The sequence below is a fragment of the Thalassophryne amazonica genome, chromosome 23, assembly GCF_902500255.1.
Source record: "Thalassophryne amazonica chromosome 23, fThaAma1.1, whole genome shotgun sequence".
Classification (NCBI taxonomy): domain Eukaryota; kingdom Metazoa; phylum Chordata; class Actinopteri; order Batrachoidiformes; family Batrachoididae; genus Thalassophryne; species Thalassophryne amazonica.
Genome location: NC_047125.1, coordinates 21,627,848 through 21,645,462, shown reverse-complemented (window position 1 = coordinate 21,645,462; position 17,615 = coordinate 21,627,848). Strand labels below are relative to the sequence as shown.

Here is a 17,615-nt window from a genome sequence, read left to right as displayed (position 1 = left end):
TAATATCATCAACACCTAAATTTGGCAACATAAGCATCAAGTTTTTGCCAGAGGTTGCAGAAATTGTTCACTTTTGAAGGCAGGCACCACATCCACCGGCTGGCAGACACATCTATGGGATGTTGGGTAGACCAAACAAAGTTGCTTTTTCGGTTCACCTGGTGCATCAAAGACATGGAACAAGATATTCCACAATTCCATCAGCATTTCCTGTCCACTGTACTTTAACGTTTCCCATAATGCCCCTGGCAGCCCCCTGCTCTTCCCAGAATGCACCGCGGTGCCAACAGAGTTCTGGCATCTCACAGTGCATGTAAAGAATGACTATCGAGGATGTAGATGGTGTTGATCCAGCGAATTCGCGAGAGATTATGATGATGATACATTCTCCCAAGTTGAGAGGGTTATCTAGAGGAGGTGTAGCACCTGTGATGGACTTCTGCCATGCCCCGATGTTGTCTTGTTGTCCACACTTCACAATGTTTGTTTACATTGTGCCCTGAACAGGAACTCTGATGAAACTGATCATGGACCACGAGATGGTGCAAGATTAACAACTGCAAAACACCAAATGGTATTTTGAGGAAGTGCTGACACCATCTTGTCCCTCCCACCACCCCCCATATTCCAGCAACAAATACAGGGTGAACACAAAAACACTCCTTGGTTTCAAATATGTATAATATCAAAAGTCCCATGAATAATTTTCCAATTTTGAAGAAGAAGAATCTGCAAAAGAGAAAAAACTTAATGAGTTTCTGCCACTGTTGATAGCAAAATTGTAAAATAATTCATGTGACTTTTGATATTATACATATTTGAAACCAAGGAGTGTTTTTGTGTTCACCCTGTATTATGACAGCAATGAAAATATCACCATCATGAAGCATCACATTCTGTCCTTTCAAATTATGTTGAGAATTATTCGGGGTTAGTGATGGATGTTGTGCAAAAGGTCCCTACCCAGTTGCACACAGAACTTCGTGTTCCAGCCTGAAAGCTAGTTTATATTGGTACAAAGTCTTGTGGAAAAACTCTTCTCTTGTGTCCCACTTTTTAAGACATTGCCACTCAAAAATCTGAGTTCAAAATGGGACCCTGAAGGCAGCAATTCAACAAGATCCTCCACTAAAAATACAAATCCATGTGTGGCTTTGGTAGATAAAACTTTTACTTACATACAAATGATTCAAATGATAAAGGTGACTTTTAGGATAATGTTGGGTAGAAATAGCTTAAACGGTGTATATATACCTGGAATATAACTGATCAAGCTAATTTTGGTGATTTACACCAGTGTTTTTCTCCAGTGGAAATGGACTGATGAATAGGTCAGTAGTGAACACAAGGGGGCGCTGTTTACACTTTATATAAACAATGATTTTGTACAAAGATAATTTAGAAATAGTTTTGCAGACAGAACCATTGAGTTTAGCATCACTCAGATCTGTTTCATTTGAATTTGAAGCTAAAGCAAACATTAAAATGTAAATGAGCAAGCGCAACTACTGCATATATGTATATATATGTATGTATGTACACACACTTCTGTGTGAACTGATATACCTTCTATTATTATATTCCAAACAATGATGACCAAAAAAATAGAGGTTTTTCTTTCTTTAATAGTAGCAAACATTGAAGATATTGTAATATTAGTCTTTACAATCTCAAAAGACAAGGTGTACATTTCCATCTAAAGAGCACTGCCAAAGTGGAACAATCCTGCAATTTTGCATTGAGATGAACAGTCGAATTGTTTATTTGTGGCTCTGTTTGTTTGTTTGTTTGTTTGTTTTCTGGTTAGCAAATATGAAGTGAAGGCCGATGGCTCAGAAGAATTTGTTAAAGTTTCACTCCCTGCTTTGTAAAGTAATTTGGCAGACAGGTGAGTAAGATCTTTAATGTTTTAGCCTGTGGGTGAGAGTTTAATTTAATTCACAGCTTTCATGCACGTTCTTATTTAAGAAGTTAGACCCAGAAGGAGGCGCTCCACTCCTACGAAACATTTCTCCTCCTTTTTGTCCACCTCTCTCCTTTAGTTCCTCTTGGGGTGAGGGTTGGGGGGGGATAACTAAATCAAGAACGCTGCTTGAATTAGTTGATGCTGTTTGAATAAAACGATTTCAGTGAGACAATTTTACCCGATCTTGGATAAGTGGTTGAAGATGAGCACGTGTGTGTGAAAAAATTTGAGATGTGTTTTCATGTTTTGTGCTATACAATAAAACATGCAGAATGACAGAGTGAGGATGGAAGAAACAGTTATCCAAGATATATTCAGGTAAAAGCTCCATCCATTTTTTTTATACCTCCTTACTCCAATTAAGCATCATGCCCTATCCCAGCAGACATAGGGTGTGAGACGGGGTCCACCCTGGACAGGACGCCAGTAAAATATGGTTGTCTCTTTTTTTCAGTCCAAGTTACAATATTGCATTGATTATTTTACACATAAACCCACGTAACACGCACATCAATCAATCAATTTTATTTATATAGCGCCAAATCACAACAAACAGTTGCCCCAAGGCGCTTTATATTGTAAGGCAAGGCCATACAATAATTACGTAAAAACCCCAATGGTCAAAACGACCCCCTGTGAGCAAGCACTTGGCGACAGTGGGAAGTGGCACATGTAAGTGAGGAATGTAAGCACTCAAGGGTTTTTAGTGTGGTGTTTTTGTCTCAGAGGTGACTTTAGCTCCGGAAGCTGTAATTCATTGTCCATATTCTCTCTCCTTCATTTATTCAAGCTTGTCCTTTATTTTCTTGAAATAGACTGAAAATGTTACATTTCCATACAGGCAAACCACATTAGAGGGATTAAGCAATTAATACCACATTTTTGTTTATTTGTTTATTTATTTGGATCCCCATTAGCATCTGCAGTATAACTGCATCAGCTACTCTTCCTGGGGTCCATTCATGTTTTAATCACAGTTTCAGTACAATAACGTAATAGATTTACATTAAGGCCTGCAAATCGTAATGAAAATTCACAATACATTCAGAATAAATTCATTCATAATCAATTCATAATACATCACAATACTTCAACCATTTGCCTCAGATAATACTTTTTAAGTTCGTTTTTAAGATCCGTACTTTGTGGAAAGTGTATAGTTTGCAACCCCATCTGTGATGATATGGAAAATGGAATTGCTGCAGGAATGAACATACGTATATTAATGAATGAAATGACATAATCTCCACAAAACATGAAATATCTTGGGTTCTTACTGTCTGCAATGAAACAGAAGAGAAAGTAAACGTCAGAATCTCTGAGGGGGTTGTTTTGTTGATGTTTTTTTATTATTATTATTTTGTGGTTGTTTGTATTCTCCATATCAACCCACTGTTTTCTGATTTGGGGTTGAAACTAAATTTGACTAAATTGTCATTGGAACAGCAGAATTTATGATGCATTGATTCAGTGTTGAAATAATCCATGGAACCAAAGTTACATCTTTGCAAAAATATACTTTTTAAACTTTTTTTATAGATTTTTTTCATAACATTGATGTTATGATTTTTTTTCATAACAGCAACAACATGCACTTATTTGAATTCCAGACACCTTTCACCTTCCTTCATTCATGTCCTTTAGTAGTTTTTCTTTAAGTTGTGGTTTAAAAATAGCTTTCTATCATTTGCTTGTATTTTTACAGTAACATTATACATATATTAATACATATAAATACATATATTTTCTCAATACCACATGCTTCTTTGAACACAATTGTACAGCTAAAATGCTAAATATATAGATTGTGTTATTTATTTATTTAATTTTTTATTCAGTGGATTTCTGGAACTCCTTCCATAGGTTAGTTGTTCACTTAGGTAGCTCATGTTAGCTCAGGCCAACGTTAACCTTAGCTTGCTAATGACAGTGAACTAAATTATAAAGGCAAAAGTTATAAACTGACAGATGTTAGTTAGCATTCAACTGTTAGCACTTGACACAATCTAATTCTGAGCCACTGAAGGTAAGAAAGTGTATAAAACAAGCCTGATTTGCCCAGCTAACAACAGCTAACCATTAATTTTAAAATAACGTTTGGCTTACGTCATGCAGTGGAAATGAACCACTGCAATGATGAGAGATAAGATGACACACTATTTAATCCTTCCAAAGCAGGTTTGTATGGTTTCATTTGTTTGAGTTACTGGCTTACAAGCCACTAAGCCTATGTTGTGGTGTCTATCATAGTCGTTGGCACCGTCTTCCGTTTATTGCGATATCTCAAAAATTGTCTGATAACTTTCCTTCTCATTTGGCAAGGGCATAATATGGGTCATTGACATTGTTCCCGTCTAAAAATCATATTCGTAAATTCATTCATTTGGAAATGGCAGCCATTTTATGCCAAAAATAGCCATTTTTGAGCACTTAAAGGCAATATTTTCAAAAACTGTCTCATAACTTTTTTTATAATTTGGCAAGGGTGTAATATGGGTCGTTGACATATTTCATGTCAAAAAAATTATAGTCATAGATTTATTTGGAAATGGCAGCCATTTTTATGCAGAAAACAGCCAATTTGGGTATTTGGACCCAATTTTCTCAAAAACTGTCTGATAACTTTTCTTTGTATTTAACAAGGGCACAATATTGGTCATTGACATTGTTCTGTCCCAAAGTTATTTGTGTAGATTTGATTTGTTTGTTTGGAAATGGTGGCCATTTTGCCTTGGCCTTCAATTGAGCCGGTAACCCCCGGCCCTTGGCATTCTGGTTTGAAAATGGTGTTCAAAAGGCAAATTATACAGTGATGTGGCTAGTTTCCTTTGCTGGCTGTTTAAACTGTATAAAGGTAAAAGTTAGAAACTATCTAATATTACTTAGCATTTATCTGTAGACAGTTGACACAGTCTAATTTTAAACCACTAAAGGCGTGAACCCCCCCCCACCCAAGTTGTTAATATTGCCTCTTTTGGTTATTGTGGTGGGGTCTGAGTTTTAATTTGGGTGGTCACATACCCCCAAATAATTCTAACCATGATGGGATTGACTTAAAAACATAAAAATCACTGCTTTTAATTGTGTCTCTTTTTGTAGTTCATAAGTGGTGCGAGACAAATCAGAAATGAAAAAAGCACTAAAGTAAGAGAGAGAAAGAATAACAAGAAGTGTCAGTGATGGCAGGATCCATATGGGGCCTCTTGGTTTTTTTTTTTTTTGGGCAGCAAGGGGAGAAATGCCAGGTAATGACTTCCAGACACACATGCACTATAATTTGATTTGGAAATCTGACAGGACGCGGAGGCTGAGTGCATGGAGCAGTTAGTGCGCAGAAGCAGGAGGTCTGAGTTCCTCTGCCTGTTGGGAGTTGGGGGCCAGCTTGTCTCAGTGTGGGTGAGTAAGAGCTGGGGGTTAATGTGTGCTTTCAGTCACAGCTCCAGTGGGGAGAAATCAGATCCCTGCAGTGCGGAAGTGGACCTCATGACACATGCACACACACGACATACGAAAACACTTACTGAGAGAGCGAGCGAGCGAAAGAGACAGAGACAGAGAAGGAGCAGTGAATTTATTTGTCTATGGTTTTAGTCATTAGTGATTTTGGTGAAACATTCACTGTGAGTCACTGCTTTTTCGCCATTGTGAGCACAATGTTTAAGCACCAAAATGAAGTTTATTCTTTGTTGATCATTGACAGGAGATTGTGTAGAAATGAAAACAAATTATCATTTTTGAAGAGGTGAATTGAAAAACTAGGAATGCACAATTAACCTAGAAAGAAGCGCATACCTCAGACAAGGCCTCACAGATCTTTGATCCTGATCCTGAATTTTGTTTCTGATTGACACTGGATCCTCATTGCTGATCTTTGATTGTCATCTCTAATTTATAAATTCTTTACTTTGATCACTAACCTTCGATGTTGAGCACTCTTTTTTTAATTGGGGAGCCTTGATCCTTTTGTTGGATCTTTTATCCTGCTCTTTTACAGATATTGACTGATTAGGGTCAAAGATCATGATTAGAGGTCAGTAATAAGCATCTTTAACCCTGATTTGGATCTTTGATCCAAAACTTGACTCTGATTGATTTGTGATTGCTAATATTTGCTCATCGTCACTCTTTTTTTAAATCATGAACGTCCCTGATTATCTGAACTCCCAATTGCTCATCTTTGATCCCGATTTTTGACTTTGTACTTTGTCTCTGATTGCTGATCTTGGATCCTGATCACTGATATTTCATCTTTATCACTCTTCTTTTAATTTGGGAAGTTTGATCCTAATTCCTAATCTCTGGTGTGAATTTTGACTCTTATTGGTGATTCTTGATCTTTGATCCAGGTCACCTTTTTTAAATTGGGGACTTTGATCCTGATTGCTAACTTTTGATTTCCCTGTCTGCTCCTTTTTTTAATCTTTGATCCTAATTAATTTAGATCCTGGTTGAATTTGAATTTAGAGACTGATCCTCATTGATGATTTTAGAGCCTGATTGGTGAATGTTAAATACTTTGATTCTGTCATGGTTAAAGGATTCAGGATTAAATAGCAATGTTAGGATCAAAAGAATCTGGATCAAATAGCTTTAAGATCAAAGGCAGGATCTAGATCAAAATTGAATCAACTCTTTCTTGACCTGCTGTATCAGCAAATTTCTTAGAAATGGGCAATTCTACGGCAACGGAATTACAGTCTGAGCTAATCTGTTGTGGTTAGATGCCATATGTCCAGATTTTGCTGCTGTTGTAATTCCGTTACCATAGAATTGCCCAAATATGTTTATTTCCTTTTGAGATGTGCTGACAAACACACAGACGACACCCTAAAAATAACATAATTGATGGAGATAAAGACCAGAAGCGAGGGAATTAGGAAGAGCTAATGAAACAGAGGAAGGACAGATGTTAGAAGAGTGGGAGGAGATGGAAGGAATGAAACATGGCTAAAGTGAGATACGCTGCCTCACTGGTAAGTTCTCAGTGAGGTAAATCCCCCAGCAACCCCCCTTACGCACTGTCACAGACCTCCCACTCCTGTTGTGTGTATGTGTGTGTGTGTGTGTGTGTGTGTGTGTGTGTGTGTGTGTGTGTGTGTGTGTGTGTGTGGTGTGTGTGTGTGTGTGTGTGTGTGTGTGTGTGTGTGTGTGTGTGTGTCTCACTCCGTTGTCTGGCATTCCAGCACAGAGTGAAGCCCAACTGCAGACACAGAACTTGGCCGAGAAAGCAGAAAAGTGGAAGAAAACAGTTGCTTACTCATGCACGCTTCTGTTGTGTGCACTTCTAATTTTGGAATTACAAATTTGGGAATTCTTAGCACTTTCCTCAACTTTCCCATCTCTCTCTGGAGATAGATTTGAACCGTCGGACAGCCATATATCGAGTTTGGGAATGCTTTTGTACTCCAGCACACTGAATCATACCAGGACAAGTGCATAGTGTTCCAGTGGCATTCTGACGGGTGAGTGAATTTTTTTTTAAAGTTTTGTCACTGTTCTTGCGTGTTTGAAATGATTCTGTTTTGTTGAAATACAGGTGTCTCAGGGTCCTGCCAGCTGTGGCCCAGGAGACAATTTCATAAAGGCCACCAGATATTTCAAAAATTTGTTCCAAAATGCATTTTGATTTTTTCCTCCTTTTTAAGTTAAATTGAAGGACATATTGCTGATGTCTGTGCCAATTACCCTTGATAGGAACAGTGTTTACCACATTTGCCTGCTTTGCATTGGCATAGGCTTAATTGTATTAGCAGTTGATACCAGCTGACTGGCAGAGCTGTCAACTGCAAATACAAATACCTCAGACCTTCTACATCTTCCTCTGTTTCTGTTTAATACAACTGCTCATCACAGCAGATAGCCTATCTCAGTATGACACAAACCCTAATGGATCAAATTTTATGAAACTTGGTGGTGGAGTTGGTCATGGGCTGAGAAAAAAAAATTGTGTGGTCCCAGATCAAAGTCTGATCCTTATCAGCGGTGACTAGTCAGGATCTCAGGTGAGCGATCTGCGTCTTCATTCAGAAATGTGATCAGTGGTCAGGATGAGCAGATCCAAGATGACTGAGTGGGATCAAAGATCATGATCAAAGACGACTGGGGAGGATCAAATATGGGTGATGAGGATCAAAGAGTAGTGACAGGAATCAGAGATCAGGATCAAGCATGTGTGATGAAGATCAAAGTTCAGCATCAAGCTGACAGATTTACAATCAGAAACAAAGGGTAGCTTTCAGGATCAAGGTCTTGATCAGGATCAAGGGTGAGTGTTCAGGATGCAGCATGTATTTTGGTCCTTTATCTGGATTTGCAGGACAAAAAAGTATTATCAGACAAAGAATGGAATTTGTTTTGGGACTTAAAGTGGACTGTGGGTCCTTGGAATGTGTTTTATTCAGTGCCCTTCTTGTTAATTTCATAAATTATTGAGTTTAATGGAACAGTGTAAGTTGATTACTGTATATCATTTTAAAAAGAGAGAGAACAACCCTGACCAATGGGCACCAAGTAATTTGAATTTAGTGACTCGTACTTATGCATTTATGGCCAAACTTTTGGAAGTGATAATTCAATGATGGTTTGATGCTTTTTCCTTTACCCAACAACACAATATCTTCAGCAGTACAATTTATCTGTGTCATATTGACAAATCACATCAATGAAAAGTGAGTAACTCAAGGTGGGAAGCATCTGAAGTATCTACAGAAAAGGGAGTACAAATAATAGAATTTGGAAAGTACTTTTTGACAGTATATCATAACAGTTTCATCCATAAGGAATAATTGACCATTGATTACAGTATGTGACATCAATGCTATAGGTGGGTGTCTACATCTTTGCTGAAAACTGTTCTGCTTAGTTTGATTTTTTTGGCACATTTGTAGGTATAATAACACCCAAACATGTCAGCTGTAAATGTACATGGCATGTCATTTTATTCAACAATTTATTTTCTCAGCTGGATTTCTTTCTGGATCCTGTAAAGATGGCTGATGTTTTGCAGCCAGAACCCAACAGCCTGCAGATACCAAGTGAGACAACTCATCTCCATGTAGTTGACCTTTCTCGCTTCCATTTTTTTTTTTTTTTTTGGAGTACTACCAGCAGTAATGTCCTTTCCATGTTCCACTCCCTCTTGTGAAGATTAAAGTCATTTTAACAGTCAAATCAGAGCTATTGTTGGACTTTACCTTAATGGTAACCGTGTTGATGAAGTATAATAATGAGTTGAGTCCATTAATTGTATTTCGACACACATCCAATCCTAGGTGACAATATGCCGGCCCCTCCTTCTTCACCTGGCGCCACCAGAAATGACTGCAGCATCACACCCCTTACACCCTCGCCGTCACCTGTAAGTACACACACTCCGCAAACACACTCCCCTCTCTACTTATTTTCCATATATAGAACTTTGAAATCCACATGCACGCCTTTATGTCATCAGTGACAGTCCACAGCCGGCCACACGAATCTGGAATGTTTTCTAAAACGTAGACGTGGTTTTTGAAAATTACACCTCCCCTCTAAGACATCGGTCTGAATTCCACCACCAGCCTGAGAGCACTTTGGACCATAAACCACGAAGAGGAATAATTTGCACGGAATTCTGCTCCAGTCAGTACCAGTTACACCACAAATACTGCACATATCTCTTTCTTTCAGCGGGTGGAGATCAGACCAAAGATGGCCTGTGCGTTTTCAGTTGTCGTGGCGATAGACTTTGGGACGACCTCCAGTGGCTACGCGTTCAGCTTCACGCAGGATTCTGATGTCATACACATGATGAAGTAAGCACGTGCACCTGTCTGAAGTTTAAGCTAGCAAACAGCAACAAGTAGGTTTATGTTTTTCTTGGCTATCGGTCTGTCTGTCAGGATACACAAATGGATTTCAGCTAAATTTGGTTGGAGCGGTAGACCTTAGATCAAAGAACTTGGCATGGGATGGATCCTGCCTTTGATCACCGATCTTTGATGGCTGTGCTCAGATACTGATCTGTGATTGCTTTGAGCTTGTGATCTCAAATATAGGAATTAGAATCAAAAATAAAAAGAATTATAGGATTATAATCAGGTTCAAAGATCAGCAATGACCTTCAGAGGTCAACAATCAACATAAAAACTCTGTGATCAGGATTAAAGCACAGCACTCAAGATCCAAGATCAGGTTGAAAGGTCAGGATCCAAGTTGAGTGATCAGGATCACAAGTCAGCAGTCAGAACCAAAAATGAACAATCAGCATCAAGGCCATGATCGAGAGCAAAGGTGAAAGCTGAGGATCCCATGATACTCTATCCATGGGACTGCTTTGGTCCAAACCCTGATAATTCTCTGGATCTCTTTGACCAAAATTGTTTTTCATATGGGGTGGTGTACTAGGGTGGAATTTGGCTTGGGGTTTAACTGGTTGGCCTTCATGGAGGTATTACGCTGTCTGAGTACTTAGTCTGGTTCTGTTGTCTTTTTTATCTACACCTTTTTTTCTTCAATCCATGCAGGCGCTGGGAGGGCGGAGACCCTGGGGTGGCCAATCAGAAGAGCCCGACGTGTTTGCTGCTGACCCCTGATTTGCGTTTCCACAGTTTTGGGTTTACAGCGCGGGATTTCTACCACGACCTGGATCCTGAGGAGGCCCGACACTGGCTGTACTTCGATAAGTTCAAGATGAAGATCCATAGCACGAGTGTAAGACACAGATTTATAAAGATGTGGGGCTGGATCGAAAGGAGACAGGTTAAGCTTTAGTTTTAGATTTAAATCTTGAAGCTGCCGAAAGCTGACGATTCCTCGTTGGGGTTGTGGGGTTGTGCTGCAGGATCTCACCATGGAGACGGAGCTGGAGGCAGTGAACGGTCGGAGGGTGAGGGGCCATTGAGGTGTTTGCTCACGCGCTGCGTTTCTTCAGGGAGCATGCCCTGAAGGTATCAGGCCAGAGACTGATTTCCCTGATGGATGAAAATGGATGCGTGCTACATTTGAGGGTAGAAAAATCAAAGGAAATAAGTTTTCTTGGTCCTGTTTCAGGAAGTGAAGGAGCAATCATCATCTATGCTGGAAGAAGAAATCAGATGGGTGATCACCGTCCCTGCTGTGTGGAGACAACCTGCCAAACAGTTCATGAGAGAGGCCGCCTACCGGGTAAAAACACGTACAGTACACTCGTGAATGGACAATATATAAAAGACGCTAAGATCCCGCAGGCATTACTACATTATTATTCAAAAAAGATTATGGTCTTCACCCCATCCAGAAATCAAGATTATTTGTCCATCTTTGATCTGCCGTCACTCTCGATGTCTTACAGCTAAATGTAGCATACACAAACACACACACACACACACACTTTCTGCAGTGGCTCCCGCTTCAAGCCAGTCAGGGTGTGTCTGCTTCCCGCTGGTGATGATGTCATCAGGAGGGTGAACAATGTATGAGACAGGCATACAAACACAGGAAGTGGAGCTCAGACCCACACCCTGCACGCACACACTGATTACAAACCTGTACATTTAATGTCTTATTAACATACATTTAATACCAAAAAAGGCAATTATCCACAGCAATGAGTGTGCAAACAGACTATTTTTTATCTTTTAATCTCACCACAAACTGTCATTGAACTCTGTTATTTTGGAACTGTCTCAACCTGAAGACAAACAGACAGGTGTTACATAACCGACACCCTTCCTCTGTCAGTTGCCGGAGATAAACGAGTAAATAGGTTGCATTTATTTATAGAGCACATTTCCATCTTTTTATGACCATTAAATCCATCTCCTTTTCAGCCTCTTCTCTACTGTGCGCTCATTACACATCCTCTAAATAACAGAGGTGAGTTGGACATGCCCCAAATGCATTTGGACTATGCGCTGGAGACAAAACACTGTAGATCTCCAACATAAAGCCCATAATGTTTTCCAAAGCAGGGCAGGCAGCTCGTACAGATAGAATGTGCAAGTTTGTCATCTTTATGATCCTTTTTTTGTTGTTTTCTGAAAAAAAAAAGTGAATAAAGTTCAACGCATGCCTGGAAGAAAAAAGTACTTGGTACCAGTTAATACAATAAAGTGATGGTACTCATGAAATGTCAGAGGAAGAGTTACTTTTTGTGAACCAAACAAGTCCTTTGGACTGTTTTAGCCAAATTCTCAATCTCTTTCGCTTCATATATTTATCTCTCGCTCCCTCTTCAGGCTGGCCTGGTATCTCCCGATTCCCCCGAGCAGCTCCTCATCGCATTAGAACCAGAGGCTGCGTCCATTTACTGCCGTAAACTGCACCTCCATCAGATGATTGACCTGAGCCTGCAGCCAATCACAAATGGCTTGGATCTGGACGGGTCCCGCCCCTTCGACTCCAGCTTCAGACAAGGTAGCAGAGGGAACGTGTTTGTTTCTGTGTGCATGAAACCGCAGTGTGTTCCTGGAAATGATTCTGGTTGATTTAAGTCAGGCCCTGTAGAGTTAGGGAAGGATAAACCTTCTTTTAAAGATCTGACTGGAGGTACTTCTTGTGGTTTTGCCTCACAGGACTGTAGTTATTGTTTGTCACTGTCATTCCTTTGCGGGATCTTGGCAAAAAGGAGAGATGGAAACATGAAGGAGCAGCAGAAAGAGGAGTGCACTATTGAAACAAAGAGAACAAAGGAAGTAAAACTTGCCAAACATGTAATAAAACCAACAAAACCCATAAAACAAGGTTGTGTAATGTTTTTGCGTGTAAGTATGTACTGTTTATATGTTGAAAGTAGCATTAGAGACACTGCAAGAACACTTTATGTACTTAAAGCCAGTAACTGGCAAACAATTAAGTTGGCCCAGTGTCTGAATGTTATATTTAGTCTTTGCAAGGTGTTCTACTATCTTGGTGTGTAAAATGGGACACATGACTGTAGCAAACTCTCTTGAGATACCTGGTTTCACATTTGACTGCAAAACAACACTCTGGAGGTCACTCTCTGAAGAAACAATTAGAACTGCATCATCTGCAAAAAGTAGCACTGCAATCATGAGACCACCGCAGCTCGTCCCTGTTGGTGTTTTTCCAGTTCCTTAACCCTGAGGCTTGTTGGCCAAGTTTGTGTTTCTGCAGTTGGAAAGTCCCCCCCATCCAACACACCACAGAACTGACTTGGGTCCTGGATGACAACCACCCACACAGACAACGGGCCCATCTACAAGTCTCAAAAGAAACCATTGAGCAGCTTCAGCCAGAAAGAGAGTTTGCGTGTCCTCTTGGCGTCCACGGCTGTGAGGCACCTGTGTGCTGGATCACGCCTGGAAAAACACATCACGTGACCAAAATGTCATAGCTGACATTCCCACACAATGTGATCTTAAGCTTATCTTCAGCTTAATTTAAGATCGCTATGTCTTGGTATTCCAGTAGTATCCAGGGATCCTGCAAAGAGCCCTTGTGTCCAACCAAGTCTCACAATCATACTGTAAGACGGGAAGTACCAGACCCTGAAAAACGTGGATGTTTGCTGTCCTGCAATCACCTCCATACACTAACCTCATGACTTTATCACCCCAAACTGATATCTAAACCCGTCAAAATCCAAAAGTGGTCCAAAAGTACTCAGCAACCTGAAGTCACCAACTGATCGTTTTTGTTTTTTTTTTTTTAAATGTCCAGAACTCCTGTTTTGGCCTTTGGCACGAATGAAATGATCTGTCACTGTATTTCAGCAGCAGGTCAACAAACCGTTCCTCTGACGAGACAAACGCAACACTTGAACTCCTATAATTGAACTTATGATGGCGTAATACAGAAGGGAAATGTTTTAGCATTCTGGGAATAAATTCAAGACTACACAACCAGTCCAACAATCTGTAGAGTGGTGGGCCGTGCAACTGTAGCAAAAGGTTGCCTGGTCCTCGGTCAGTTTTACTATAAATCAACATAAAATTGAAACATTTGCAGCAAAGGAACAAAGAGCAACTCGGTGCGAGAAGGAGGGAATCCAATGTATAATTCAGCAGGCGAACACGCAGCCCCCTGCGCTGGCCCACTTATACATATGCAGCCAGTGACACACACACACACTGAGACACATAACTCAAAGAGGCACGTAGAAACACACACGCAGGATATTGTAATTGGAACAAGGTGCAGAGAGTCTATGATCTCACCCCCTCTGACTTGTCATTCTCTCTGCTTCACTTACATTCATTTTTTTCTCCCTTCCCCTCCGTCTTTCTTGTATTTGGCCCCATCCTCCCCTCAGGACTCTGCAGACACACACACACACACACTGTTTTTACAATCTTTAGGTTTGCTTCCATCTCATTTCTCCTCCAAACAGAACTGCCGGCTCCCTTTTTCCCCTTTTTTTTTAAGCACACTGTAACATGTTCTTTTTTGCAAATGTCTTCCAGACCTGCGTTCCAAGATATGAAATCAAATCCTGTATGAATGTAGTATTCTTTGCTCAGCTCCATTTGCCGTGCACATCACATTAACGTGCACGTACACATGCACAGACCTCAAAATCAGCTACAACACAACTGTAAGACTCTTCTGATTTCAACACAATGTGGGCTGTTGTTGCACAAATCAAGTCTATAGTAAATTTACTTTAAACATTATGATTTAAAATTTTACTGTTAGCTGTGTTTCGGTCTGTTCTGGTTTTGTTGGTCTCGTGCTAAAATTTCATCCACCATTTGTGTGTTTTTTTTGGTTGTGAATAAATAGGCAGTTGAAATATGAGAGTATTATTCCAATTTGACAAACTACCCCAGTTATGCAAAAAAAAAAAAGAGTTTTCCATTTTTAGTGTATTGTTCTTGGATTGAAAGAAATTTGAGAAAATAAGGGGAGAAAATTCTGGAACATCATTAAAATAAACACTGATGTTTTTGTTTGAGCCACTTTGTGTGAACTGAAGAGATTTATTTTGTCACATGCAATATGTTTATATGACACAACAGACCCACTGCTGGGGAAAACAGCCAAAGTAAAGTGTTTTAAGTTGAAAAATAGAGGGAGTGCTCCAGATGTTGACAAAATTGTGGATGAATACTCACTTCATCCTTTCATTCATTGTCTCCATCAATATGGTGTTTTTCTTCTTTCATTTTTGTGTCTGCTTGTTTTTAGCAATATATCTTTAAAGGACAATAAGAGATTTCACTAAAATTTGGTGGAATGTTCAACCTTGGCTCAAGGAAGATTTGCTTCAGTTTTGTTGTGGATCCAGACCAAAAAAAAAAAAGATCTTTGCTCTTTGTTCTAAATTCTTTTGATCTGGATCATTCCTTTGATCTTCAGGAATATTAACAACTGCTCAGTTCAGCAATGAAAGGTCAAAATCTGCTTCTCAATCCTGTTTCCTTTTATCCTGATTACATGATCAAAGCAAAACAGGAAAACAGCAAAGAACAAATAAGATATTTGGCAACAAGTTTCTTTCTGGCTTTGATCATTGATCTCTGATCTTGACAGTTAATTCTATGATCAAAATTGCTGATTAATTCAGTATCAGTCAAGATCAAAGAGGTGATTAAGAATGACGTTCAGGATCAAAGTTCAGCAATTGAGAACTTGGAATGTCAGATCTCAATGGAAGAGCCCTCCTAAAGTAAAGAAGAAAGTTTGAAGAAAAATACAGGAAATATTAATTTCCAAACATTGCTTTAGAAGTGTGTGAGTTAAATGTCATCAGTCCTCAATGTAATAGATCAAAGATACATGCAAATATTTTTAAAAGTATATATAATGGTATGTATTTTGTGATGTATTGCAGCCCGGGAGCAGTTGAGACGATCCAGACATAGCAGGACCTTCCTGGTGGAGAGTGGAACCGGAGAGCTGTGGTCAGAACTGCAGACCGGTCAGTAAACAGACAAATCCCCTACATTCACTATTGATGACTTTTGACCCCAGAAGGCAGATAATAAGGACGTAATGCCTCCACACTTTCTTTTTTCACAGTGGTCATTGTGGTCCAGATGTTATTTTTCTCCTGTATGTACTGTCATTTTTTTTCAGGTGAGCATAGTTTCTGTTTGCATCAGATATAAAAAACTAGTTCAGACTCAAGTTGTTAATGAGTCAAAATATTACAGAAGTTTTTGCATTGCAGCATGCAAAAGGGCCATGCACAACAGCCAGCCTCATGTTACATGTTTGACACATATTCATGGAAATTCATTCTTGATTCAGTGACACCATAATGTATGGTATCATTGGTTTTTAAGGGTTTTTAATAATTGCATGTTCTTCTGACACATTATACACAAATAAAAGTTAATGAGAACAGCAGAACTGTATGACCAATGACATTAACATCAGCATTGCCGTAGCTTGTATATTAGCCATGATAACCCTGCAAAGCACCTTTACAAATCAGCAGGTATGAGTTCCTGGATATGGTGGGTGACAGTATAAGTGCCTGTAAATAAATATAATTGCAGTTTGTGATGGATTCACAAATGAAGGCAGGGACAGGAAATTTTACAGTGCCTTGAGTTGAGTTTTTTTTGTTTTGTTTTTTTTAATGAGGCGAACGTCACGCTCTTAAATGTTTCGTAGACTTTACTGTCATGACTCCATAGTTACTGATTTAATATTACACACAAAAAGTAAGAAATGTACTTGATGAAGTAGAAGGGTATTTGACTTTTACTCTGATTACTGATCTTTGATCCTGATGGGTGAACTTTGATTGTGATTTTCCTTTGATCATAAACATGAACTATTACAGATTACAGATCTTTGAGCTTGAATATGATTTATCATTGATCGTGATCAGTGACCTTTTTCCTGAATGATGTGTGATCTTGACCATAACGTTGGTTGTCATTTTACTTTATGATTGTTGACATTCAGTTCTAATGAACTATCTTTGATCCTTATTGCTTAATTTTGTCCTGATTGTGACTTTAATCCTGACCATTGACCTTTTGTTCTGTCTTTGACCTTGATCATGATTTTGATCACAAGTTAAATTTAGTCATGATCATTGAATTTTTTCTTAAATGACCTTTGATCTTAATCATGTCTTTGATCGTCATTTAATTTTGATCGTGACTGTTGACCTCCTATTCCAGTTGTCTTTGATTATGATTGCTAAAGTTAGTTCTTATTGTCATTTTGGTCATGATCTTTGAACCTGTATGGTGAATACAGATCTTTGATTTTGATCATGACTTCAGTCATTATTGTTGACCTTTGATTCCAACGTAATCTAGATCAAAGTCTGGCATTTGGAACAAAGTCAGGATCTGTCCCTTGATCTTGAACCAGAACAAATTTTAATGGGCTCTTCCTTGATCCATGCGCTGCTCCTCCTCTGACCTTCATTCCAGTTGGCTAATTAGTTTTTGTGTAACCCTTCTCACAAACAAATAACTGACACGAACGTTATCCAGTTTCTAAGACAGTTGGCTGTCAGAGACTTTTCCCACAGTAGGAAAGTTTAAAGCATCAGAATCGTTTGGAGTGAGGATCTTTCTTTCCACTGAGCCTCAGCTGTGACCCTTTCTGCTCCCTTTCCTGTCCACACACACACAGGAAGGGCCCAGCCCACGAGACTCGTTGATGTAAAGAAAGTCAAGGAATCACATCCCTGCGTTCTTCTCATTTGTGGGATTTTCTTTTCCCCAGCATCTTTGCAGCATTGCTCTTCTCCTGTGTAGTT

At 39.4% G+C, this 17,615-nt stretch overlaps 1 protein-coding gene across 1 annotated transcript in view; it reads left to right on the top strand.

Moving 5' to 3' along the window:
- The window catches only part of hspa12b (heat shock protein 12B), a 32,960-nt gene that overhangs the window by 8,206 nt on the left and 7,139 nt on the right, over positions 1 to 17,615 (top strand). The window contains 10 exon segments of the mRNA XM_034164796.1: positions 5,071 to 5,211; positions 8,928 to 9,000; positions 9,238 to 9,323; positions 9,635 to 9,759; positions 10,471 to 10,657; positions 10,788 to 10,838; positions 10,840 to 10,893; positions 10,997 to 11,110; positions 12,163 to 12,340; positions 15,720 to 15,806. Coding sequence (XP_034020687.1) covers positions 5,146 to 5,211; positions 8,928 to 9,000; positions 9,238 to 9,323; positions 9,635 to 9,759; positions 10,471 to 10,657; positions 10,788 to 10,838; positions 10,840 to 10,893; positions 10,997 to 11,110; positions 12,163 to 12,340; positions 15,720 to 15,806 — 1,021 coding nt within the window. The 5' untranslated portion in view covers positions 5,071 to 5,145.